The 27,773-nt window shown below is 42.8% G+C and overlaps 1 protein-coding gene and 1 long non-coding RNA gene across 5 annotated transcripts in view; both read right to left on the reverse strand.

Moving 5' to 3' along the window:
- Positions 1-27,773, reverse strand: part of cd276 (CD276 molecule) — a 65,900-nt gene that overhangs the window by 13,693 nt on the left and 24,434 nt on the right. For 2 of the 3 annotated variants that reach the window (XM_030376521.1, XM_030376522.1), the window contains exons 5-6: positions 5,444-5,581; positions 1,319-1,360 (exon numbers count right to left, since the gene is read on the reverse strand). In XM_030376521.1, coding sequence (XP_030232381.1) covers positions 1,319-1,360; positions 5,444-5,581 — 180 coding nt within the window. Of the gene's footprint in view, positions 1-1,318; positions 1,361-5,443; positions 5,582-20,701; positions 25,426-27,773 lie in introns of those variants that run through there. The other variant, XM_030376523.1, reaches the window with a different exon arrangement.
- LOC115558421 (uncharacterized) lies at positions 13,221-16,751 on the reverse strand. Of its 2 annotated transcripts, XR_003979331.1 has the most exons (7): positions 14,973-16,751; positions 14,790-14,873; positions 14,424-14,464; positions 14,119-14,213; positions 13,817-14,025; positions 13,453-13,636; positions 13,221-13,345 (listed from the first exon to the last, which is right to left on the reverse strand). It is a non-coding gene; the product is annotated as an uncharacterized LOC115558421 (long non-coding RNA). The 2 variants fall into 2 exon arrangements; XR_003979330.1 differs by having other exon boundaries at positions 14,790-16,749.

The following is a 27,773-nucleotide window of genomic DNA, read 5'->3' on the forward strand; positions in this document are numbered from 1 at the left end:
CGGATGTCCTTCCTTCCTTTTGCCTTCAAACTCTTTACTCCCTCACTGCCGGAAGTGAGTGAGTCACTCTGGACTCTGTAGTGTCGGTTTAACCGAGTCACTTTGAGCCATGGCGCTATTTCATTATATCCAGATGACCTGTGCAATATGCCTGCAGTATACCCGAGACAAGTTACTTTATCTTAGAGTCACTTGCTTGACTTTACCAAGAGTCAGTTATACATATGCTTTTATTATGTATACAAACATTTAATTACTTTCTGCTGTTGGTAAGACACATATTTTATCTATAATTAAAATATCCCTATGCTGTATTTTGTGTTTATATTGCTTGTTGTGTTTATCCGTTCTGTTCTTGATGCTTCTGGCTTGAGTTGAGCAACTGTAAATAATGATTTCCTCTGGGACCAATAAAATCATCCGTGTCTGTATATCAACAAACGTGAAGCACAGTTTTAAACCGTCAGTAATATAATTCAAGACATTCTTTTATTTTGGGGGGGAGGAGTGCGGCCCGGCGACCACTACTCCAAGGCCCGGTTCTGGCCCCCAACCACGTTTGTGAACCACTGGGCCACAGCTGACCCTCCCAAAAGCTGCACAGCTCTAGAACTACATAGAGCAGGCATCACAGAACTGTAGTGCCCCCCCATCTGCTCAGAGACCTGCCTGAAACTCTCACCTTATTAAAATCCAATGGTATTAACTTTCCAATTCTCGGAGCAACTAAATAATTCAATCGGACTAAAGAAGGGGTCATAAGTGAACCCTGATCACGTGACTGCTCGAAGGAAGGATGGTCAGAGTGTAACCGGGAAGCTCGTAACGCGTTCTAATTGCAAAAATCTCAAACGAAGCAAAATATCCTACATCCCTCACCTGGGGTGGGGAAGGGGGCAAAGGGAGCAGATCTATTAACAGCCCGTCTGGATTCAGAGGAGCACTTGAGAGGCGTATGTTCCGCACAGTGAGAACAAGAAGGGTGTGAAGAAGTCATCACATCGGTGAGACCGTATCCGTTAGCAACCCCTGCCACATGTGAATGGGCCGTTTGTTTCCTTCTGTGTTTCCACCACACAACTCCAGGCCTTGACATTCTCCCTGCCTAGTTCTCTGGTTACCAGGCATGGGGCATGTTTCCCATGTAATGCGCTAATGATCAGAAAAGGCTTCGATAGTTGCATAGCAACAGCTGCATCAGCACTGCCTATGGGCGTCCATTAAGCGGCCGCTAGCTAAGAGCCGCTAAACGAAACGTCACTAGCTAAAGATATGCACGGTGGAACACAGAGGCAGATGCTTGTCCGGGTTAGCTGACCTGTCTTTGACCCCTCCTCTTCTAGCTCCTTGGACTCCTCAGCTGTGGAGAGAGAGAGAGAAAGAGATTTTAGTTTTCTAATATTTGATATGTATATACTGCTGTATTTAGCATTTTATACTTTGACCTCCTAATTGTTCGACTGCTTTGTCAATGTAAACGTTTGTTTCTCATTCCAATAAAGCTTTTTTGAATTGAAAAATAAAGAAAGAAAGAAAGAGAGAAAGAGAGAAAGAGAGAGAGAGAATTATCACAGAGTCAAAACAGAAGGAAAAGGGAAGCGGTAGAAAGCAGTAAGGCTTTGGCATGTGCATGGCCACTTCGTTATCAGCCTTTCACTGTGTTTATTCATCTCAGCTGTGATGGAAGAGAGGCAGTGATGGCTAGAGGATGGGCAGAGAACACACACACACACACACACACACACAACCACACACACACACACACACACACAAACCTATTTACCCGCCTCACCAATCCGGGCCCTCTCACAGAGACAGTAATCACATTAGGGTATAGCCTCTGGCCCCTTCAAAACCATTGTCAACAGAGCTGGAGAGACATCCCACGGTGATGGCTGTCTCACACACACACACACACACACACACACACACACACACACACACACACACACACACACACACACACACACACACACACACACACACACACACACACACACACACACACATAAATGTGGCACATAGATGTATTTTTGTAGAACTGAATACACAATATCTCTCACACAGTGTGCACGCACGCACACACACACACACACATACATACACACACACACACACACACACACACACACGTGCGCGCAAGAATAGATGGAGTACAAGACAACCAATAGCTGATCTTTATCCATGACAACATCTTTGGCGATTGGGCCTGAGAGCCACCATTTAGCGTGCAACACTTGAGTCTTGCGCAGATTGAACTGATAATTGAACCGAATTAAATGCCGGAGCAAGTTTGAGTTTGTTCCTGTTTGCCGGCACAATTTTCAAAGACTTTGATAGAACATAATATAATCCTCTTGGGAAATTAAAGAAGAATCATTATAATTACACAGCTTTCAGATTAGATTTGAAATAAATAAATAAATATATATATGTGTGCAGCCTTATCCTTCAGCCTGTTTCTATTTTCAAAGTGTATTCTAATTTCAAATATTGCACACAAGACTCTGCAGTATCCATATGCCCACAGGTGATCATTCTGCCCAGTGATTCATCCGAGAGCCAGCTTGCTACTTTCATTGCATGGCACGCCGATTCATTCATAGCAGCTTACTCCCAACTCAGAGTGGTTGCCATTTGGTTGCAGCAACATTTGTATTCTTTGGGGTGAAACTGAAGACAGAAGATGACGAGTCAGTTTTAAAGTGCACTCACTGCTGAGACAGTCAAATAGTGCATAGAAAAGGAAGTATTTTGTGTTATTCAGTTAGTGTGAAGAATGTATTGGTAGCTCATTCCAGTTTGGCTATAGTTTAACATTTTTCTACTGACTGATATCTCTAATATAGCAGTAGAAAAAAGACCCTAACATACTGACTAATATCTCTAATATACCAGTAGAAACAGAACGCCAACATACTGACTTATATCTCTAATATAGCAGTAGAAACACACAACCCTAACATACAGGGTGATCAGGGTGATATCTCTAACACATCAGTAGAAACAGAACCCCAACATACAGACTAATATCTCTAATATAGCAGTAGAAACACAACCCTAACCTACTGGCTAATATCTCTAACACATCAGTAGAATCAGAACCCCAACATACAGACTAATATCTCTAAAATGTTCTTAGAAACACAACACTAAGATACTAATATCTCTAACATAGCAGTAGAAAACCACGATATGGACGAGAGGTTGGAGGAAGCTAAGTCAGTGGAGCAGGATCACCAGAAAGCCTCCCAATCCGGTAACAGTGAGCAACCGACCAGCGCTGTGACGCTGGCAGCAAAGGAACCGACACTAAATCATCCACATTAATACAAAAACAAAAAAGATGGCGTCTACTTAATGCCCGCTGAAACGACAACAAGAGACGGCTTAAGAGTTTCCTCCGATTCCAGATGCGTGGCGATTATGGGCGCTGAGCGTCAGCGAGGAACAGCACGGATAGAACAACAGAACCCTGTACGAACAGACGCTCCGGTGACGCTGGAGGAGTGAGAATATGAGATCCATCCGGCCTGTTGTTCCCACACGCACGTCGTGTCTCAGACGGCAGACACGGCGCTCCCATGTCATGTACACATGTCAGGTTCTCCAGGGGCCGGGGAGGGATTAAATGGTACGCCAGAGAGATGCTACACCGTCAGCAGCACATGCTTGATGTCTCATGTATTATACAAGGTAGGGCAGGCAGAGGGAGGCACAGGGAGAGAGGGAGGGAGAGAGGGAGAGAGGGAGAGAGAGAGAGAGAGAGAGAGAGAGAGAGAATAAGAAGGGAAGGTGTGAAGAACTACCAAACTAAATAAAGGATGTGACGAGGCAAACAAATCGATGAATAAATAAAAAACGGCAGAGGAAATGAAAAAAAAGAAAAAGAAGGATAAGAGAGTAAACAGTGGTGCTGGCAAGAGACAGACGCCTCCCTCAAATTGAGCTTTCACTTCCAACTGCAATCCGGCGGGCTGCCCCCCTCGCTTAGGCTCCACTCCGCACTGCCCCATATGCGTTATGACAGCGAAGAAAAATGACCCGCTCGCTCCCTCTACTTGTGCTGACCCACCCCCCCCCCCCCCCCCCCCCCCCGCTCGGCAGCCGGTGTCAGCGAGCGAAGAGTCGACTACGATCGGACCCGACCCCGCGGGCGCAGTTACGAGATCAGACAACCACAATTAGACGCCACTTACGTCCTCCGCTCGGCAACCCGGCCGCTAGCGCCATGACAACCTGGCAACCCGCAAACCCATTCAAGAGATCCTTCCACATCTGTATTCATACGACGGCATCAGGCTACAGCGAGCGCCGCCTAGCTCCTGATTGGCTACTATGTCGAGGTACTATATATATATACTGCGGTAGAGTCGTCCATCGGCTTTCAGGGAACAAGGACGCGCTGAAACAATCAAAATGGGGGCGGGAAAGGTGTGAGGCTTAATATTCCAGGGAGACAGGCAGAAGATGACCACATAATCAGTCCCGCCTCCTCACATGGGTGCAGTGGGAAGAGCAGGCCTTCCACTAAAGCAAAACAGAGAGGGGTACGACGGCACCAGAGAACGGCCAGTGGGAGGGGAGGAGGATTATATTTCCCTTTTTCCATTTCATTTGATTTCATATGTTCCATGGAGCTATTTACTCTTTCCTCTGAGTCTCTGTCACTTCTATATTTATTTTCCACCCCCTGGGCCTCTGTGCAGACACAGGCTGACCTTTATTTAAATGTCTCTCCCAGTCTGAGCGGATCTCATTACAGCAGAGCTGGTGGCCTTGGTCCATCCATCCTCCATTCAAAACTTTCTCTCTTTGCACTTGCAGCAATTCCAGAACTATTCTGCAACGCTAATTACAGCACCGGGTAATAATGGGCCTGACTGCGGCAGCCATAAGTCCCGGCATGATGGCAACATTAACACAAAAAATAAAAGAAAGATGTGGATCGTAATGGTTCCTCGGGGTCATAATCTCAGCTCAGCATCTGATCTCTATCGTCCTCCCATTCTTTACATATCACACTTTAATGCATCTATCGCGTGGCAGGGAGGAGGTGCTAGCGGCAGTAGAGAAGTCGGGGTTAAGTTATGCCGTCATTTATTTTGAAAGCTTGCGAACTTGACGTTTAAAATGACAATGGGTTGTGGTTTTACACAGCGTTGGTATCTGTTCTACTGAGGATAAACAGAGGAGCGTTCAAGACGTTCCTCTCACCTTCCCTCTGATGATTGAAACATGAACTTCTTAAAACGACACCGGGAACAACCTTCAATAAAAACAACAGCTCCCCACTGAATCCATTACATAAGCGGGCGTTGGAGAACTTCCAACGGACAAGCTCTAGCTCTCTCTCTCTCTCTCTCTCTCTCTCTCTCTCTCTCTCTCTCTCTCTCTCTCCCTCTCTCTCTCTCTCGTCCCTCTTTCCTGTGTCTTGCCGTACCTTCTCTCCTGGCCTCCTCACAGCTCTCTTTGATCTTCCGTCGGCAGACGGCGGCCAGAGCGATGAGCAGCGCCAGCAGACAGACGGCCAGACCCACCGTCACCCACAAAGCCACCGGGGGGAACGCCATATTCTGACCTGGAGCAAAGGGGGTACAAAGAGAAAGAGAGCAAAGCACGTTCAGTTTTCCCTCAGAAGCACACAACACACACCACATCACACGCATAAGCCTCGGCGATAGCTCTTTAAGATATTCTAGCGTGAGTCACTTTTGCCAACGGTTTGCGTTGTCACCAAGTTGGCAACATTTGCAACGTGCCAAGGTTTATATATCGTTAGAGAGGAACCAACGAGGGAGACCTTACGTTTCGAACGCTGCGAGGAATTTATTGGGATCCAATTACAGTGAGACATTAGAGTGCGGTTTAATTGTGCCCAGATGGGACACTGGTGTTTTCACTTTGTTCAAACAGCATCGACCGGGCCACGGAGCGCCTTACGAGCAGCGAGCGCAGCCCCTGCCTTCTGCCAGCTTCTAGCTCGCAACCCCTGGAATCTAGGGCGCTTTTATTTTGAAATAGTGGGCCATATATGCTGGTTCCTGATTTCATCATCAGGCCGACACCATAAATATGCCAACGTTTATTCCCATCCAGTTTTTAATGAGGTGTGTGGAGGTGGGGAAGAGAAACATCTTCTGACAAGTGTGCAGATAGTGGAGATTTGTCAGACAGCTCTAAACTAAACTCACTCTGGAGACAATTAGACTTCAAAGTGCTGACAGTATCTTGGCAAACTGGACTGGACTAATAAAAGAGGGAGGGTGGCTGATCAACAGAATAAAAAAGAGATACCAGAGACATGGCCATATTTCCCCGGGGCATTTTAACAATGGAAAGGGAGGGGGGGAGGAGAGAGAGAGAGAGAGAGAGAGAGAGAGAGAGAGAGAGAGAGAGAGAGAGAGAGAGAGAGAGAGAGAGAGAGAGAGAGAGAGGTAAATACATAAAACAATGGACCTGAAAGAAAAAATGGATGGAAGTCTGGCTGTAACACAAACAAAGCCTTCTCGTTGAAGAGGCTTTGTTGGGCAGATAATTGTAGAGAAAATGTCTGAAAATTGACTGGCATTCGACTGCGTAATGGATGGAGAATTTTTCACAGACTTTGCAAATGCTGTGAGGACAGACCGGTGGGATATAAAATGACACAGCTCAGATGGAGGTCAGGATTCTTTGGAACTTTTGGAGGAAAACAACATAAGATGGAAATACAATCTTTCCTTTGTTGACTTCTGGGAAATTTGATGAAAGACGGTTCATAAAATAACCATAAAAGTGGAGGCGGGACACGGGACAGCCAAAGTGACGATCGGAAGGTAATCATTATCTAAACGATAGGGTAGTTCCTTTGTTTTCAATCCGGACCCGAACCATTATTAAAATGCTGTTGAAAGCTTTAGACATTTGACATTTGTCGTTTTTCCTCTCGTTAGGTCCCTTAACTATAACACATGACCAAAATTGATTCAAAATTTTGACACATTGACTCATTTTTCAAATATATCCAAAATGTAATCGTCGGCTTGATCAAGTACGAGCATGAAACTTCACACTATCGGAAAATCACTGTATAAAAAAACATACAAATAAAAAACTACAAACACAAACTCCTCACATGCGTCGCAGTCTCCAAGCCTCCTCTCAAACCCGGACAAAACAACTAAATGTCAGCGCGAGAAGGAGAAAATGTGGAAAGTCAATCTTGTCCTTTTGATGAAGCTGCTCATGCCACCGCGGGCCAGGCGTGACGAATGACGCGGGACTTGCTGTCCAAAGACCTCTTTACTCTGCTCTATTTTTAAGGATGACCATCCGAGGGCAGGCCTGCGTGAACAACACACACACACACACACACACACACACACAACCACAATCACACACACACACGGGAAGGGAAGGAATACTCCGTGCTCTGAATCATACTTGAGCTGTCCACATCTCTCAAGAAGATTCCACCGAAGAGGAAGGAATGGGTTTGGGTTCCTTTCGCGACCGATGGGGATAGAATCCGGCTGTCCCCTTTCTCTCTTTCTTGTTATTCTCACCTCCTCCCACCCTCCTCGCCGTCCCCAGGGCAGGCTGATAAAGACAAATGCCGTCGTCGGCTATCATCCCTACGCCCGGGCCCACAGGGCTGTGCCATCCGATTTTTCCTCTCCCCCTTGTTTGATGATGTGATTTTGTTTTCTTCAGAAATAGATTTGTCTCTAATGGCTCTGTTTACCTCTCCTCCCCTCTCCTCTCCTTGCCTCTTCTCCCCCTTTTCCCCCGGTGTGCTACCGTGTGGATGGAGTGCCCTGTATGGAGCCTTAGCCCCAGCCGTGCATCAGTGCACAGCGAAGGCTGCGGTAAAGCTAGCCGTATTTGAGTATAGGCATTGCGTTCTAACGATTTCGTTCACCCTGTCTGAATGTATGTTTTATAGACAGCGGGATGGACGCACAGACAGGTAGGCAGGCAGGCAGGCAGGTCGAGGGAATGATATTATATCTGATAACATCTGTGACATTATGGCGATATTCGGTTCGCCAAGCTCTATTATTGGCCCGGGTTATGACTGTGGCGTGACGCTGTGCCCCATGTGTAACCAGCTCGCACTGAGGGTGGTCCGACCCCGCTTTCATGAGCAAGAAACCATCCCAGGAAGATTACAAAGGATAAGAATAGATATTATAATGGAGCCGCACGAGAGCAGGATAAAAAACTATCCCCAGGAAAAAGTCGTATTACAGGTGACAAATGAGGCTGCTGGTCCCTGGAAGACACCATTGCGGGCTCCACGGGGCCCGCCAAGGTATTGTTTGGCGGTAGCTAATTGTAAAAAAAGCCCAGATTTTCAGGCATTTTCTGTGGCCGAAATGTCTTCTTGTGGCCCGATAGTGATGATGGGAAGAGTGGTTCCTGTGACTCTCTGACGCCTCTTCCCGGTCCCACCATGCGTCTATACGGCGGCTGGCAGTCCAACCTGTTTTCCGCCCCTTCGACGGTCCACACGGCTTTACCTGCCTGGATGAAACTCAACCTCTTAAGCTGTGACCAAAAGAAGAATAATGTCCCTTGGCAGAGGGACAGCTTTGGGCTGAAGAAGAAGCCTCGAGGCTCATTGCAGAAAAGCTGCCGGGATAAGAGGAAGTGGAGAAAGAGTCAATTAGGTTTCTCTCTCATTGTGAGGATGAACCAGGGGCCTGGCCTTTACCAATGCTGTCAGGGTGTCCCCAAGCAAGCATAAGAAAGGGAGGGAAGGGGATGGGCGATGGGGGCCCCAGCAGCGAGCACAGCCGGTCCAGGGGGTTGGCCCTGAGTTTAGAAGCCAGGCCTGCTGGAGGGGCCGACGCGGGCCCCCCCCCCCCACAGGCCGGAGAACCACAACCAGTCCCTGAACTTTGGAGGCGGACATAGAGACATCTCTAAAAATGAGCCACATCTCGCACACAAACAGCTCAAATAAATGCATTGTGTCGTTACACAGCAATGCGGAGTGGAGACACCAACATGAATAAGACATAAAATTCACACCAGCAGCCCTACTAAATCACTTTCAACCAAACAATGGCAAGGTGATGGATGCCTACCACTTTGTTGGAACAAACAAGCTTACAGACATTGGTGATTTAGACCTTTTTTTTTTTTTTTTTTCTTCATTCGGTTCCTTCTGTTCTGCACAGCTAAACAGAGAACAGAGAGGGAGGGGAAGAGGGAGAGAAAGAGAGAGCGCGACGGAGAGAGAGAGAGAGCGACGGAGAGAGAGAGAGAGAGAGAGTGTGATTGGCAGACGCAACAACAATCCTAATGGAAAAAAAGGGCTGCCTGGTGTCAGACAACAGGGATTATCCAGCGCGGGAAACATGAGCATGAATATTGCGCCTGCATTGACCGGATGACTTGTATTTTGTTTTCGGCCTCAGATTCATTAACCGCCCTCCTCACCAGGTGCCCCGTACCGGTCGGGCCGCTCCGACGGAGCCTTTGTTGGGGAACGACGTCTGTGGGCCCATGTGGGTTCCTCTTTGTGGGGCCCTCTTTGTGGCTGCAGTGGCTGCCTTCCAGGCTCGACGCTTGGCTATGTGTGTGATTCCGGCGCCAGCTTTATTGTAATGCACTCTTTTGTTTGCGGCGGAGGCATTGTCTCCGGACCGGGCCGGCTCCCTGGTACCTGTGGCTGTGACAGCCGGTCCATTGGGCCAGTGGTTCGGGGATGGGGGGGGCTCCATCACTGACCGTATCCAACACCTGTTCATCCCTTTGTCACTGCGATCCTTTCCGTCATATTCCTCTCTGTTCGTGTGTTTGTGTATGATTATCTTCATTGACAATTTGTCATATAAAACCATTTGTATATGATCATTTGTGTTATTCTTCAAAGGTATATTTGTTTCATTATTCAGCTTTTATATGGCATTGAAGTCAATGGTATTTTAATAGGTTGTGTTTAAATATGTATATTTAATTATATATATTATAATAATAATATCATTATTGTTAATTATGATCAAATCAGTTAACCTCGCCAACCATATTGGGCATAGCCACAGCTATTTAAAGGCAATGGCCTATAAATAGCCATGGCAACCCTGGTGCATTCTGGGAGCGGACAAGTCACTTGCTGTGAGATGAGAACTTGGCAAACTAAGATGGATGGTGACATGTTTTTGTCCCGTCAGCGTTTTTTTAGCTGCAAGCCCTTTCCTCCTCTTTTTGAATTTCAATAAATTGCTTTTCTGGGGAGACACTCGCTTGTTGTTGTCTTATTGGCATGCAGGCCAGGCGATGCCGGTCTCCCTAGGACAACCTCCAGCCCATTTACTTACACAATTTGTCTGACATTATTGCCCTTCCCTGGATGCCACAGACTTGTGGCGAACACCAGAGCTGGGTGTGCAGATGTGCACGTTTAAGTACATTACATTAAAGAGTAATGGCTCCACATTCATCGACATAAAGCTTCTAATAGCCCCCTTTTTCGCTCTCTGAGGTACGGCCGTAAACGCCATCTGGCGAAGGAGGCAGTACAGACAGAGAGACGGAGATTCAGCGGGGCTGAGTGAGTGAGTGAGTGAGTGAGTGAGTGAGTGAGTGAGCGAGCGAGCGAGTGAGTGAGTGCACAAGTTAATATAAGTATTTCTATATAATTGAATATCTGTACATACAAAATAAATAATTATCATTAACCACAGGTTAAAGATAAAAAGACAGCCGACACAATGACGCCCTAATAACTAAACATATGCGGTAATATATGGAAGTACACTTCAGAGCACCAGTATATTTGTATAATTACACGCGTTATACGTGTTCTATTATTATCATTAATAAAAAACTGTCAGCGACAACATTCTTGTCAGATGATTTCTGATGGTCTTTGTATTCACGAGCCGTTCACAAAATATACAGAGCAAAAATTATAGATAGAGAATGCCTATATGGCGAGAATATTGAAATGTTCTCACCTTGAATGAATTGTGTGCGAACGGCGAGAGAGAGAGAGAGTGAGTGCCTGAATGTAGCCTAGAAACACAGCGGAGGTCTTCAGGTTATTATTCACACCTGCCGGGGGCAAGGTGAGTATGAGTTTTCGGGTCTGTACAGTCGAAGGTAATCCTACAGCCATTACAGCCGGCTAATTAACTGAGCGTACACTTCAAAGCTAGCTGCTACGGCGCCTTGTTAGCGATGAGAGGGCCACAGATGGAGGCTGCAGAAGCCCAGGCAATGTGGTTGGAAGTTTATTAAACCCGCTGGCCTGAGGGAGGGTCCGGGCCGAGAGAGGGAGGGAGGGAGGGAGGGAGGGAGGAAGGGAGGGAGGGGAGAGAGAGAGAGAGAGAATGGGAGTGTGTGTGTGTGAGTGCCGGAGCTCTATCTCTTGTTTTGCCAGTGCTCGCTGGTTCCTCCCAGCTCCCAAACAGGGCCTCAATTAAAAAGTCCTCTGATGTCTGCCTCCTGACAGAGACTCCATCACCTCCCCACGCCTCTCTCAATCCGAGCCGGCATTAAGATGTTGGAGGCAGACCAGAGTATTGATTTTCGGCGTTGTTGTTATTTTTTTCTTAACCGCAGCAAACTTCGCTGGTGAGGGAGTGGTGGGTGGCGGTGTTTGCGGTGGTGGGAGGGTGTCTAAAAAAGTTGTGTTTTCTAAATTTTCTAATTAGCTTTAAAATAAGAGCTAACTGCAAGATGTCGAGAATGTGTAGCAGGGAATTGCTAGTGACAGCTCTCGCCCGGTCGGCAGGCCTATCTGGCCGACTGATTAAGGTGACGCTGAGCGAAAAACGCTCCTAGCGAAAAGACGGACACAGACAAATGGAAACGAGGAGGCGGAAGGACCAACTCACACGTCCTGACTTTTCTTTTTCCTTCTTTTTTTTGGGAATCTGCATACGAAGAGATCCGTTCTGACCTCTCCGGACCCGCTGCTATATAACAGCCTCATTTCGGTGATAACGTGGGACTCATGGTGGTGATACTGTGATAGCAAAGCTAGCTGTGGTACAGTAGTTATACTGTGAAGCATAGATACCTGTGATAAAGTAGTTATACTTTGACATCATAGCTAGCTGTGATACCATAGATACCTGTGTACAGTAGTTATACTGTGAAAACATAACTAGCTTTGGTACAGCAGTAATACTGTGATATAGTAGTTATACTTGGTAACAGACAGTAGTTATGTAAGGGATAATGTATAGAACGCCAGTCATTATCGGGAAAGCCCCTGAAGGGGCTTATTTTCGATGACAGGCGACATTCTATACATTATCCCGCTTATTACACGGCTTTCTCTGCTGTTGATCAGCAGAGAAATATTCTGCCAAAGACGTTGAAGTTGCTTAGCAACTGAATACAATTGGGTTGATAAGGTACCGGACTACTTGCGGAGTGATACCAAAGACTGGAATAGGAGGCAAAAAAAATCCACTTTCCTTGATAGCGGTCATTATATGCTGAGCAATGGTCAATTATCAAAGAATTAATCACCGGCAGAAGTCGGGAAGGCCCATGCAAGTGAACAGAGCGTTCCACAGCAGAGAACCCACATAAAAAGATTCTATAGTTTACTATAGTAAATAAACTATAGTATACCCTATATGTACTATAGTAAATATTGTAGTGTTTTTGAACCTTACTATAGTAGTTTTACTACAGTAAACTATAGTATACTACAGAATATTCTATAGTTTACTATAGTATATAAACTACAGTACATATACTATAGTAAATATTGTAGTGTTTTTGAACCTTACTATAGTAGTTTTACTACAGTAAACTATAGTATACTACAGAAAACTGCAGTTTTATTACTACAGTATACCACATATTATATACTACTACAGTAAACTATAGTATACTACAGAAAACTGCAGTTTTATTACTACAGTATACTACATTATATACTACTACAGTTTACTACATAAACTACAATCTACTGAAGTAAATTACAGAACTTTTATTATACTTTTATTTTGCTATAGAATACTACAATTACGATACCATAGTACTATATATACTGCATTACAATAACTGCATTATGCAGTATTTTGTTCTTCTTTTAACTATGTCATTGTACTTTACCTAATGGATATTTTCAACTGTATCACTTTTCGTTGTTGCCATTTTTAACCATAGTGCTGTAACAATAATTCACTGCACATAACTTAGGCTTACAACCACCATTAACAGTGTTTTCTACAGACTGCTAAAATACCAAAAAAATAGAACAAAAGTTTAACTTTCTTTAAACAGTTGATAATTTATTGTTTCTGAAATTTGGCAGCATTGTTCAGCTTTTGTCGTATAAATGCTTTTATGTTCATATCAGTTACGTAGGTGAACTTCAACTTTGCAGCATCTGTGGGAATACACACACACACACACACACAAACACATACACGAAAGATGAGCATGAGAATGAGGGTATCACTCAACCAACATCTTTTCTCATTTCTATATACCTACTTCTTATTTCAACAAGGTCTGGTTTGGCTAGGCCAGGTTTTCCTTCTGTGCAGCTGCTGGATGACTGGCCAGTCACTGAATGGCCTGCCATATATTCCCTGGTATACATCCCATGTAGGAGATCATTTATGAACTTCTGGGGGCCTTAGAAGGAGCAGCGCTCCACAAGTCCTTTTGGAATGACCTTTAATGCAAGTAGATAACATTACCACAAATCTACTTCAACATACAGCAGACTAGCGTCTTACCTCAATGATATATATATGCATTTAGATTAATCGAGTGTACGGCTGATGCATTTAGAAAAAAAGTGCAACTGAAACTAAGTAACAACCTATACAAATAAATTCAAACAGATTCTTACAGAGTGGCCCAGGGCCTCTGTTGCTGATGCTGATGATGGACCTGGAGCTGGTGATGGGTCTTCTGTTGCTGGTGCTGGAACTGCTGTTGGTGCTGGTGATAGTGTTGGTTCTGGTCTTGGTCTTGGTGTTGGTGTTGGTATTGGTGTTGTCGTTGGTCTTGGTGCTGAGCGGAGAAACTCCTCGATCTTCTGCAAAACGTCTGGCAGCACTGAGCAAAGGATTCATAATAGCCTTTTAGCTAACATGTAAAACAGAAAAACCCTTGTATAAAAAAAAACAAAGTTTTCAACAATAGCATTACATTTCAATGTTGCATATTTTTGCCTTGAGAGAATCATTTTCCCTCTGCAGCCTGTGGTTGTTCTCCCTCAACAGCTCACAAGATGGGTGATGGCACTGAAAATAGAAATTCCATTAAAAAAACAAAACTGACTCACATACACCTGGGCAAATACAGAAGCCAGTTAGAGGGTACAAAGCTTACAGCTGATAGATTACAGGAATATATTGCTGTATCTATCCCTAAACTATAGAGTTAGGAAATAAAAACTTTAATTGTAGGTAGAACATTAAGTGCAGACAGTTTATTGCATTAGTGGATCTTACTTCATTCCTGGTTTCATTAATTTAGTTCAGCTGACATGATCCTATGACAAACAGAAGATGTACATAGAGTTAAGGGTTACATCAAGACTGTACAACAGAGGTCAGCAGGGGGGATGAGCCTGAGCGAGTAGACAATGCAGGCAGAACAGGGGATGAATACTCAAATCTAATCTTGTTAATATGCTTAATAAGTTGACAGAAAACAAAAAGTCAAAATGATCTGACAGGCCAGGCAAAGCAGGCCAGTTGGCGACCACATGGTGTACAATATGACAGACAACATTAGGCTACATCACATTACAATAATTCACTGATGTTAAGAAGCACTTCCATAAGGTGAATATTTGTACATCACTGCACCAATACCTTGCTTTTCCAGTTCCATTAAGACGTTAAGACCTGTGTTTCTTGTCTCTTCTTCTTCTTCTTACATTGACTTAACTGAGGATCCTTTCAATCATAATGAAGTTTAGTTTTTCAACGATTTTAATTTAACTCATCCACAAGGCCTATAGATGACATTTCTGTGATACAACTTTAGTTACCTACCAGCGATACTACGTCGTCGTCAGAATATCGACCATTCTTCAGTTTCTTTCTTTTCCCCTTCCCTTTCTCCTCCGGGCTCGACAGTTTGTCTCCACCATCAAGATAATGCCTTTTCTTGCAAACTAACTCCTCTCTGTTGTCTGAAAACGTCAAATTATGACGTTTTCATAATGTGTGTTTAAAATGCTAGCATTATTTTGGGTAAAATAAAGTTTCTCTCTATAAATCCAGGCCGCGCGCACCCCACACTTCCCCCACACTTCCCGCGCCTCACATTATAGGCCGCGAGCTAGGGGGCCTTATCGTGCCTACCGTTGCGAGCTTAACAATTAACAACGTTTTTGAAACGAAAACGTTTACCGTGATATTTGAAATATTACCATATGTATGTAGTTATGCACATACTTTATATAAACATAGTCAAAGGAGAAAAAAAATTGTGTTACTTACCACTGACTGATATAATCCGTCTTGGACATGACACAATCCTTCCCTTGTTTGGCCAATTAACTTTATATGTTACAAAAGGATCTTTTAAATTTACTTCGCCTACCACCCATGCTATTTCGCCTATGTCCACAGCCCCTTCATCCGGAGAGTCAAATAGTGCATATTTTGCCATTTTCTTTATTTTTCCGTAGCAAACTCACGACTAAAACTCACGACTTGACTGTCAAATATTCAACGGACGTCTCACTCGCTGCGAATGCGTAGCATATGTTTACAACCGCATTCGCAGCGCGTGAGACGCTCGCGGGTTTACAGTTGTCTTTTTCAGTTGTTCAGTTGTTGTTTTCAGTTTAAATTTGTCTGCATTGACAGTCGTCTAACTGCAAAATTTCACGAAATTATAAACGATATTTGTCTGATTTTTCTATACCTGTGCCAAAAACTACAAGATGGTACAGAAGTCAATTGAGACAGAGGAACGGCCAGCAAGTTCGACTGAGGAGGTAAGAAAAACTGGAATAAGAGCGCCTCCTTGCGACACTTTGTCGAAGTAATTCCCTACAGCTAGGCTAACCTCTATTTGTCCACTGGCTTCCAGATTGATTCAAGGCCTTCATTTGAAGCTGAATTCTCTGATGACGGAGACCTTGATGATCAAATGAATACACAGTCTATGGTATGTAAACATTAAACACAAAGTTAATTAAGAGAATGGATGTTCAGAAATTATAACTGTACAATTGTAATTTAAGTTCAAGCTGCCACAAACAGCTACTTTCTATTTGCTGTGGGTATCCTAATCTCATTGATAAATTTGGCTTTTCCAGATTGACTCTTCAGATGAAGCTGAATTCCCCTGTGATGATCCACCAGACCATGTTGAGCAAGTGTGTACACACAAAACGCAAAACACACCTAGTTGAAATAGGGAGAACGGAGTGGCATACAAGACTTTATGAAAGAATTCTGCATTGATGATTGAGTAGCCTACTTTATAAGTAATGTTAATTGTGTGTCCAACCTTTTACTAAAATTAGAAATATAAAATATTTGTATGTAATACAATATAGGCCTATCGTAATCAGCACTCGAGTTGAGGGAGAGATCAAAATCATCAATCTGTTATTTTATCAATTAATGTGGAAATATTACCGCTATTTCATTTTAGCGGTTTCCTTTTTCAATTCGGCGCAACGTAGGGTTGCCGCGGTGTGGACATTTCACACTGAGTAATACACTTGTGTTAACACCGGTATTACCGAGTATAAACGGTATAAACTTTGAAACTATAGGTCAACCGCCATCTTCTCCGTCAACTCTCCTCTCACACTCAGTGACAGCGTCTGGCAGCGCGCGAGCTCTCGTAGGGATTGGGCTTCGCGGGGTTTATTTACCGGCGTTGCTACCGGTCTTGTGTGTTCCAACGGTTTATTAGGTAGCCTATCTATTATCATATCTATCTATTATTATAAAAAATGTTTTTCTTAATTATAATTATATTATTAATTTCTACAGATTTTTTTTTTTATTACTGGAAAAAATATATAAAAATAACTGTTGCCGGTGTGTCCTCAACACCGCTAACATCAGTAATACCGTATACCGCGGCAACCCTAGTGCAACAATATACTTTTCCCAGGGACAGATTTGACAGCGATACTGCCTTGTCGGGCAGTATGCTATTGCGCAAGCACACAGGCGTACTTGCGCAATAGTGCCTTCACAAGCTCTCATTCCACACCGTACGAGACAGACACTGATAGCGTGAACCTGTCTCTGCATCTCAGACATCGCTTCCCTTTCATTCCAACCCGTGTTTAACGCTAGTCTCCCTTCTCTGCCGAATGAATTTTTGAAGAATAAGAATCCGTTTTTAATATCCTTAAATGTGATGTATGCCTCCGAATCGTGTGATGCGTCCGATCAGCTGCGTTTTTGGGGATAAAATGAGAGCGATGACATGACAGTAGTCATCTCTCTTATTTTATCCTCAAAAATAAATAATATAATAATTATTATTATTATTATTATCACACCGTTGGTCTCCCACCATATGCTGTCATCATAACAAATGATCTGTCCCTAAAAGTTAATATCCACCATCCCCCCTGGCTTTTTTTTACAACTCGACCACTTATCGTAATAACTCGAGAACTATGGGTCTGGGTCTGAACATGCACAGAACTTTGACACTCATTTCCAATTTAACACAGCCCGACTTGACACCAGAGGATGGAACAAATGAAACAGAATCCGCTGAAATGGATGAAGATGAGCAGTGTTTCACAGTGAGTATTTTTGCTATTGGAGATGTTATTCTGTGTGATGAACTGATGACAATAAAATCATGAGTTACGAAATGCAATGCATTCTTTCTGTCTGCATCTCTTTGCACAGAACATCTTCAACGCTCCTGAAATCCAAGAGCAACCCATCTACTCTGGTGCATCAATTAACCGTGGACAGCTACTGTGCCTCATTCTGGCCTTCATCTTGAAGCACAGCATTAGTGGCAGTGGATTAAAAGATTTGTTTGATCTTTCAAATATTGTAGCACCTGGATGTGCCCCCACAAGTAAATACTACTTTGACAAATCTTTCTTTAATTTGGCAAAACAATTCGAAATTCACCATTACTGTAAAATTTGCTCGCAATATATAGGTAAGTTGTTTACCCCTTGCTGCAGTGACGGAAATGTTGATGAAAGAGTAAACAAAAATGAAGGGTATTATTTTTTCGTAATGCCCTTACGGCAACAACTGAAGGAGCTCTTCCAAAACACTACTTTCTACAAGTTCTTAAACGACAACAAAACAAATATGGGCATGGGGGACATTTACAGTGGAAGTATGTACACCTCAAAACTTAAAACCTTTGTTGATACCCTTGACAACATTTCCTTTTCATTTAATATTGACGGGGCTTCAGTTTTTAAATCATCCAATTACTCAATTTGGCAAATTATCTGCACAGTCAATGAACTTCCATCTACTATCCGTGGAAAGTATGCTCTTCTACATTCCCTTTGGTTTAGTTCTAAACCCGAAATAGCAACACTGTTAAGGCCATTTGTCAAGGAATTACAAGAGCTATTCACAGAAGGGTTTTCTTGGCATGACAACACTGGTCATAAACACACCACAAAAGTTGCCCCAGGTGTCTGCATATGTGATGCGCCAGCCCGTGCCATGGTACAGGACATGAAACAATTTAACGGCAGATATGGGTGTGGGTTTTGTCTGCATATGGGAGAAATAGAACCAAAGGGAAAAGGGTTTACACGTGTATATCCTCACTCTACTGAGTATCCTCAACTAAGAACACATGATCAGACTACCCATCAGGCATCTGCTGCAATACAATCAGACACAGATGTTAATGGGGGACCTAGTAAACTGCTGCTACTTCCTAATTTCGACATTATCAAACATTTTGTCCCAGAATATATGCATAGTGTTTGCCTTGGTGTAACAAAACAATTTGTCAGTATTTGGTGTGATTCAAAAAACTCTGCTTTGCCATTCTATTTACAACTGAAAATAATCCAACAGATTGACAGTTCTGTCCTCACCATACACCCACCACATGAAGTCAAAAGATGTCCAAGGTCATTGTCCGAGAGACACTATTGGAAGGCATCTGAATGGAGGGCATTTCTTTTATTTTATTCCCCCATTCTTTTGAAAACAGTTTAACCCCCCGGTTTATTATAATCACTGGCTATTACCTGTCTTCTCCATCTACACACTCCTCCAGGATAATATCCAAAAAGCTGATCTTTTGCATGCTTCCTCTTGTCTTTGTTGTCGAGGTACAAGAGCTTTATGGAAAATGTTATGTATCTTATAATGTTCACTGCTTAACCCATCTTAGCAATGCAGTTGACATGTGGGGTCCGCTGTGGGCCAACTCTTCATTTGTTTATGAAGACACAATTGGCATTCTTCTTGAAATGTTCAATGGTACACAGGCAGTCCCTGAACTAATTTTTAAGAGATTTTTTAACACAAAAACACTAATGCACCACACTGAATTATTCAACAATGCCAGTGATGATGTCTGTGATCTTTTCAACAAACTTGTTAACAAAGACAATACAGTGTTAAAATCATACAAAGTAGGTAGTGGTGCTCGGGTTGTTGGGAATTACACAACAAGAGTAATTACAGTGGGGGGGTCCATTCTCTTTGACACTGGCCTCTTATATATAGGCCAGTGTCAAAGAATTCAAGAGATGTTTCAACCACCACACTTTATACACCACTGAAATGTATGCAGCAAATTATAAACGCAATAATTCTTGTGTGGCTCTAAAAAACGGAGAGCATGGTAGCATTAAATCCATACTACTTTGTAAGCTCAATTGTGGTTGCTTATCAGCATGCAAGTGTGAAGAGGTGTACCTACAAATTTTTAGATTAAAAAAGGATTCCAGACAATTAAGAATCTATGATGATTTTGCTAAGGTGAATACTGCTAAGCAAATTGTGAAGTTCAGAAAGACCCATGAAATACTTCTTTGCAAACCTAATGATATTTTGTGCAAATGCTTTTGCTATGTACACGATGAGTCAAATATTCTTATCAAGATGCCTGTATTAGAAAATGTTTAAAGTTAGTAAGGCTTCAATTGTACTCTCTTTCATTGTTATTATATTCTGGCTGTTGTAGCCTATGCATGTTGTGCATTATGTTTTATATTTATGTGTGGTTTATGTTTCTACAATAAAATCTCCACATAATACAAATATTTGGCTTGTGTTTCACATATTCATTTCAGGACAAATTACAGAATAATGAAAATATATATTAAAAAAAGTATATTATAGTTAACTATAGTAATCTATACTGTACTACACTTTGTAGTGACTTACTATAGTATTTACCATAGTACACTACAATGTCTGGAAAATTACTATAGTAAATCCCACACTATATTGTAGTATAGTATAGTAATCTATAGTATACTTTGTAGTAACTTACTATAGTATTTACCATAGTACACTACAATGTCTGGAAAATTACTATAGTAAATCCCACACTATATTGTAGTATAGTATAGTAATCTATAGTATACTACACTGTGCAGTAACTTACTATAGTATATACCATAGTACACTACAATGTCTGGAAAATTACTATAGTAAATCCCACACTATATTGTAGTATAGTATAGTAATCTATAGTATACTACACTGTGTAGTAACTATATTATAGTATACTATTGTAATATATAGTATACTGTAGTAAATGCTGTAGTAAACTATAGTATTTTTTCCCCTGGGAAGAGCTGTGTAATAAACTGTGATACCATAGCTAGCTGTGATACAGTAGTAATACTGTGATATAGTAGTTACAGCGTGTAACAGTAGTTATACTGTAATACCATAGCTAGCTGTGATACAGTAGTTATACTGTGATATAGTAGTTACACCGTGTAACAGTAGTTATACTGTGATACCATAGCTAGCTGTGATACAGTAGTTATACTGTGATATTGTAGTTACACCGTGTAACAGTAGTTATACTGTGAAACCATAGCTAGCGGTGGTACAGTAGTTACTGTGATATAGTAGTTATACTTAGTGACTTTAGTTACCCTGTGATAATATAGCTAGCTTTGGTACAGTAGTTATACTGTGATATAGTAGTTATACTGGGTGACAGTAGTTATAATGTGATACCATAGCTAGCTGTTGTGCAGCAGTTAGACTGTGATACAGTAAATGCTACTGTGATACTATTAACTTAATAATCATTAAACCATCATAATCATCACAATTCCATTATGCACTGATGCTCTTATTGTATTATTAGAAAAACGCTATAAGTCAAAAGCATATTCAGCAGTTGCACATTAGCAGACTAGCATTAGTATACAGAAATTGAGAAACCAATACACTAACGGTATATTTAAAGTGATTCTCCATACTTGAGGCAAGCCATACCATGCGTTTGACAGAGCGTTACAGCATTCAAAGTACAGCTTGAAACTCCCTATAGAGAATCATTGAAGTGTTCAGTTATTGCCTTAAGAACTCCTGTATTGCATCAGCATATATTTAAGAAGCTGAAGAAGACAGTCATGAATATAAAGGCTCCGGTATACTAAACGAGCAATTGGAAGGATGCGAGTCCTTCGTTCCCCCCTCCCCCCCCCCTCCAAAAAATAACACAAGGGCATTTATGCTAGTTTCAAACATTAAAGTGAACAAACAAAACTAGTTTGTGAACAGGATGCTTAATATTCTACTAAATCTTCGAGAACTTTACCCAATTCCTTCCTCGTAGTGTTTGCAGACCGGTTCCATGTTTTTGTTTTCATCGTATGCTTAGTTTTAATTTCTTCCCAATCTTCATAACCTCTCCCGTGTGCCTGGGAGCAACGTTATAAAAACACATCCTCGCTCCCGGAGTGTGTTGGACTTTGATGGAAACACACTGTTACACCAATTTCACAGCCGCTGATAGTGCCTTTGTTTGCATCTGCATTTGTTCATGTTTTTTTCCATTAAGGGTTATTTATTTGGCCGACATTGGTTTTGCTAATAAACAGTTTGGTCAAATTATTATTTTGTTCTCACTGCCATTGGAGAGAAAAACCTGGCAGACATACTTAAATATGGCTCGCCTCATATTTAGTCAAACTAGTGCAATTTTAGGGTTTGTTTTAAAACCTGCACACATAAATAAATTAGGCTGCATGTCTAAACAAATATCCCGATTTGTTTTACAAGGGCAATGCCACAAAACACATCACGGCTTAATCCTTACACAAACAATGACTCCAAACCCAACCCAAGAACACAAAGCATAACTCTCTCACCAAGAACATAAAAGCACTTCTGTGAGTACACATTGCTATAGATACCTCGTCTACTGCAGTATTACTAGAATACATAATGACAGCAAATCTTAAAAAGACATGCTTCTGTATGTCTTTGCCTCAGGCTCTTATTATAAAGCAGCGTTTCTCATTTTCTTGCGGTGCGGTCTTTGGTGGCTACCGGGGAGACAGATTTGTTCTCCGAGCGGAGACAAGCACGCAGGAGTTTGGGAGGCGCTCAGCTTCGAAGCATCTTTCTGGAGGACGAATGCAGTCCACACTTTTAAAAACACAATTATAGCCATGTTCCAGGAATAATAGAGGTGCTGGGTTCAAGGCCGTTGCGGATGTTGTTTACATTTTAATGACACATTTAACAAAGTCTGTCGTCTCCCTGACATCTTAGTCTTTGGAGTGGATTATGATTTAAAACTAACTTCTAATTTCCTGCTGCACAATTCTGATCAAAACTCGTCCCCTGAGCCTTTTAGGAAACCTCAAAGTAAGCCTGCAGATGGCACGCAAGGAAATAGAATTAAATATGAGTTGTCAGCCCATGGCGCAAACTTTATGAATGTATACATAGAGGTATGTTTTTATTATTGACTTCCGTGCAGTGATTTTTAATGCTACATCTAGCAACCCATGAGGATAGTTTCAGGCACACCTCGGCCCCTAATATACAGCCGGACGGTTTTGAAGCAACATTTGCGAATCACTCTTCAATTAGTAATTCATATATTATATTTACATTCAGAGTTTACCATAAAAAAGTTAGACATATTACACATGCAAAATACCTTTGCATGTGTGCTTTGGTTATACAAGCATGGCAAAAAGGTGGATTCGAAGAGATTATCTTTCAGTGTCTCAACAACTTATTAAATGGCTCCTTCATACACCCCTGGAAGTGTTCATCATCTCGGTTTCCACGACTTCTCAAAGCTATCTCATGTATTAATAGTAATCATTTAGCAGCTCAGCCTCATTCAGAACCTCCTCAGATGACGTGAGGAGAGTGACTCATCACACGGTTTCGCTCTTAATGGACGCAGGAGGGCGCCTCTCAACAGAAACGTTCTGCAGGAATGAGAGACCTCTTTAGGTGCAGGGCCATAATCAACAACAATCCATAGCCAAAGCACGACTGGATTTTCTGTGGCCTATCACACACACACACACACACACACACACACACACACACACACACACACACACACACACACACACACACACACACACACACACACACACACACACACACACACACACACACACACGAGAAGGTTGTCTGCTGAAATTAAACGCAGCCTGACAAAACCCTAATGAAGGTACGAGGAGTTTATTTTTCCCATGGACAGTTTGTAATGAGCTAGTGCTTGCTGGGCCCCGGGGACCGCGTCAGGATGTGTAGAAAGCATGTTAATGACCTGATGGGGCGGTGAGTATCCTGTCTGTCTGTCTACAGCGGCTCAATCACGGCCTGAGTTCTACGTTCACGTCGGCCCTTGACTGACCCTTGGTATCCAGCAGTAGGATAAACAAAGTGTCGCACTATAATGTCAGTCGATTCTGTGTTAATTATCGATCAAAATGTGCACCGTTCTTTTATAATAAATTGTATTTTAAAAGCGCCTTTCAAAAGGTACCCAAGGACACTGTACAGATAAAGTACATATATTCAAACAAAGTACATACATAGTCAATTGCAGTCCCACACATGATCAGACAACACTGAGAATATGGACTCTTTTCTTCTTCGTCTACCGAGGGCCTGCAGGGGTAAGGGACATGCTCGGAGCCACTCTCCTCCGGGAAAACAACCGCAGCGGCCACGCCTAACCCTCTGTTTCACACTTGATAATCAATTACTGGTCTCCGAGGCTGTTGGAGAACAAACTACATATCTTGGGAACCAGCTTAATCTCTCCGCAACTTCTAATTGAAAAGACATTACATTTGCGAGACAATGGTTCTTTTTTTGTGTTTAGTCAGCCCTTGCTTTGTATTATTTGGACACCCAGAATAAAGCAATTTACAGAGGTTGCAACCATCTTTTGCCAGGCAATAATTCATGGTCTTATCTAGCGCAGAGTTTAACATCAAATAAATGGATATGAATAATTAAACTACTAACCTTTGAAGGTGTGCCCGGCTATTTATTGGTTGCAATTCATTTTGCCAATGGTTTTAAAAGAATGAAATTAATATGATTTAATAATCCAATGCAAGGGCCAAACCAGCATAAACCAATCCCTGTTAGAAGTTTCAGTATTAGCAACATTAAACCAGGCTGTGGGGCCCCTATGGGCTCCAATGGTAGATCCCCTTGCCTGAACACATGTAGTCTATCTACAGTACGCTCCTCTTAGGAGTATAGAGTCTGCCTCGAAGGAGTTCTGTATCTGCAGAACAGAAGGAATCATGAATGCAGAGCTTCTTTCACAGGTACCAGTAGGTAATGTGCAATGATGGGCATAATTATTAATGTCACAAATCCATCAAGCATATCATGGTCCGATAATATGCAAAGTTATGCAAACTATCTGATTTCTTATTGCAAGAGGGAAAGGGTGGGGGATATAATATGCGAGTGGTTGAGGGCAATAGTCCATTTCCAATTTGCATATTCATAGATCTTTGCATATTAAATGAGAGAATAGAGGAATAGAGGCACAGTTTGTATGTAGCAATATAACTCTCAAATAACATTGTCTGACATATGGTTTTATTTCTTGGTTGAGGAATGCTTTGTATATGTTAGGTCAATATCCATACATCACATATTGTACACATTGTTAAAAAGTGATAACAAATGGTCTCTTCTCGCCAGAGAAAGACACAGGTCTCAGAGTATTGCGTGAGAGGAGGCCAGGGGGAAAGGGGGAGCTCACATCTACACATGGAGCTCCTAGTCATTTGATGACACTACATCATTAACATTTGTTTATCCATTTAATTTCTGTCAAGCTAAGAAAATATGGTGGACAGGTAAACAACAATCATTCACTGAAGCATTCCTCCTTCCATCTCTCCATGGAAACAACAGAACACCTCTAGAGACTGCAGGGGTTCGCACACTCTCCTTCTCCCCAACTCAGGACACGAACACTGAGACAGAACTCAGGGGGTCTGAAATTTCCATGCAGCAGAAGACCGGATATTTTGACACGGACCTAGTTCACAAAAATGATATTCCATATTTCATGTTTCCCAAAATAAAAGAACAACAAATACGGTAGGTATGGCACACACACAGAGAGCGAAAGAGCCAGAGCAGAACAGAGAGCAACAAATAAAAGAGGAAATACCTTCAAGCACAAAAATAGTGGAGCCCTTTATTTGATCTCTGGGATTTAACTGTTCTAAGAGAGCACATTGAACCGTTCTAACAGCACACTGTACGTTCTCAGAAAGCAGATTGTAAGGTTCTAAAAGAGCCGTTTTTAAGGTTTTCAGAGAGCAGATTGCACCGTTCTGAGAGAGCAGATTATACAGTTGTGAGGGAGCAGATTGTACGGTTCTAAGGGAGCAGATTGTACGGTTCTAGAGAGCCATGCACTGAGCGGGAACCGGCCACTACTTAATCCCCCTCTCCTCCCAACAATCCCTCAGAAGGGGCTGAGCGCCAGACTGAGAGGCTGACTCATAATAAAGCCGAGGCCATCATACAGGGTTACCCCTCCCCTCCCGACGACCCAGAGGCGGGGAGGGGGGAGCAAAAACCATACCGGCAATGACAGCGGGAAGTGGCCCGGCTTAATAATCGTGATAGGGTATAATGTGCTTACACAGCCGTCGCTGCTGCCTACCTGAATTTATTTTAGATTATGGCCATTACTTCATGTCCTTATTTGGTTGTTTCTTCCCCAGCTGGGCTCCTGATAACACAGGCCCCGCATTCAGCCAGGAGGACGAGGCAGTCCTGCTTCCACGCTGGACGCTAATTAATACGGCGTTCCACCGAGGAAGCAGGCCCGCCTTGCTGCTCCGCTGACAACGGATTCGTTTATGCCGCCGTTTCCCTGCTTTCTCTGGGGGCTGCGTTAATTGAATTTAAATGAGGGGTGGTGAATGGGGTTGAGCAGAAATGAAGGACTACTGCGGTGGGTTGCTAAGTCGCCTCGGGAAACGCAGGCGTGGAATCTCTTTTTTTGGGGGTGGGTGGGGGAACAGCTCTTCTTAAAAGTTGAATGACTTGATCTTCTGTGAAAGAGAGGATAAAAAATACGGAGTGATGCTTGAAGGACTGAATTACATTCTGAGTTCCGATGGGAGTAACCAGTAACGAACTCAGCCGACCCGTGGGCGAGCTCGGGTTCGAGTTGGCCGTTGCGGCGTCTCTTCCCCCCCACTATTCCATTTGACCTCCGACGTCGGCCGCCCAACCAGAGGTTAACGCGGACACCGAATTAAATTGAGATTCGCAATTTTCCACGGGGTCTTCTATCCACAAGAACAATCAAATTGGGAATTGAAGGCTTGAGTGAGCTTACTACGCAGTGGCAGGTAGTAATTTAGATAGCTGTATGGCATCAGGCACGCGCTCTGGTACTGATAATAACGTTGACGTGGAGCCACCGGGTGAAGCCGGCAGGCCGACGTCAAATTAAACGGTGACACATGCATTATTTATCGACTGGAGAGTGCCATCACCTAAGAGCACCTAAGAGTCTCCGGCCCAGTAATTACGCTTGATGTTTATAGAAAGGTGGCCCCGGCTCTTAAATCGCTCGGACAATAACGGCCCTCATTGAAGTCGTTGGGATGACTTTCTCAAGGACGCCGACGGTGTCCTTGTTGAATTGGGTCATTTTAATGTCATCTTTCAACAAAACAACTTGATTTACCCAAGTTGCCTTTGAGGTACTTTATAGGTATTGTTTCATATATCGATAAGGTAGGTTTTTATAGATATTGTGAAATGTGTAGTCCATGAAATCAGGGTCATAGTCATCGATGTGAAACAGATTACAGAAAGAGAAAGCAAGATTGCATCGGCATTCCAGATTTCTTGCACCAGGTTCAGTGGTGCATGAACGAGGACTTTTAATTGTGAAGCACAGGTCATGTTTTATAATATACTATGCTACAAATGACACATTAGTTGCTGCCAGTTGTTTGCAAAGCACAGGTAAACACAGAAGGGTCAAACCCCAAGGTTGCACAGGCTGGTCTATGAAGAGCGTCTCCTACGTTAACAGATGTTTGAAGAGGTAACAGACAAACAAATTGAACATTTCTTATCTAAAATACAATTAAAAATCGAATTGCTCTATCAAGGTCATGAAGTCTGTTCCATTTTTCCCATACATTAATCCTATTGCTATGCATTTAATGTGATACCTTCGCAGCGGTAATACTGTAAGATGAGATAGAAGCAAGAAGAACAGAGACCAGCCTGCAAGGTGGGGCAGGACTTTGGATCTCTATTGGGGAACATTTAACACTCCTTGACAGGAGCGACAATGTTGGACTAAAAGTACGAGTGATGGAAAGATCCAAACTTTAAAAGTGGCACAAA

The sequence above is a fragment of the Gadus morhua genome, chromosome 14 (assembly GCF_902167405.1).
Source record: "Gadus morhua chromosome 14, gadMor3.0, whole genome shotgun sequence".
NCBI classification, from domain to species: domain Eukaryota; kingdom Metazoa; phylum Chordata; class Actinopteri; order Gadiformes; family Gadidae; genus Gadus; species Gadus morhua.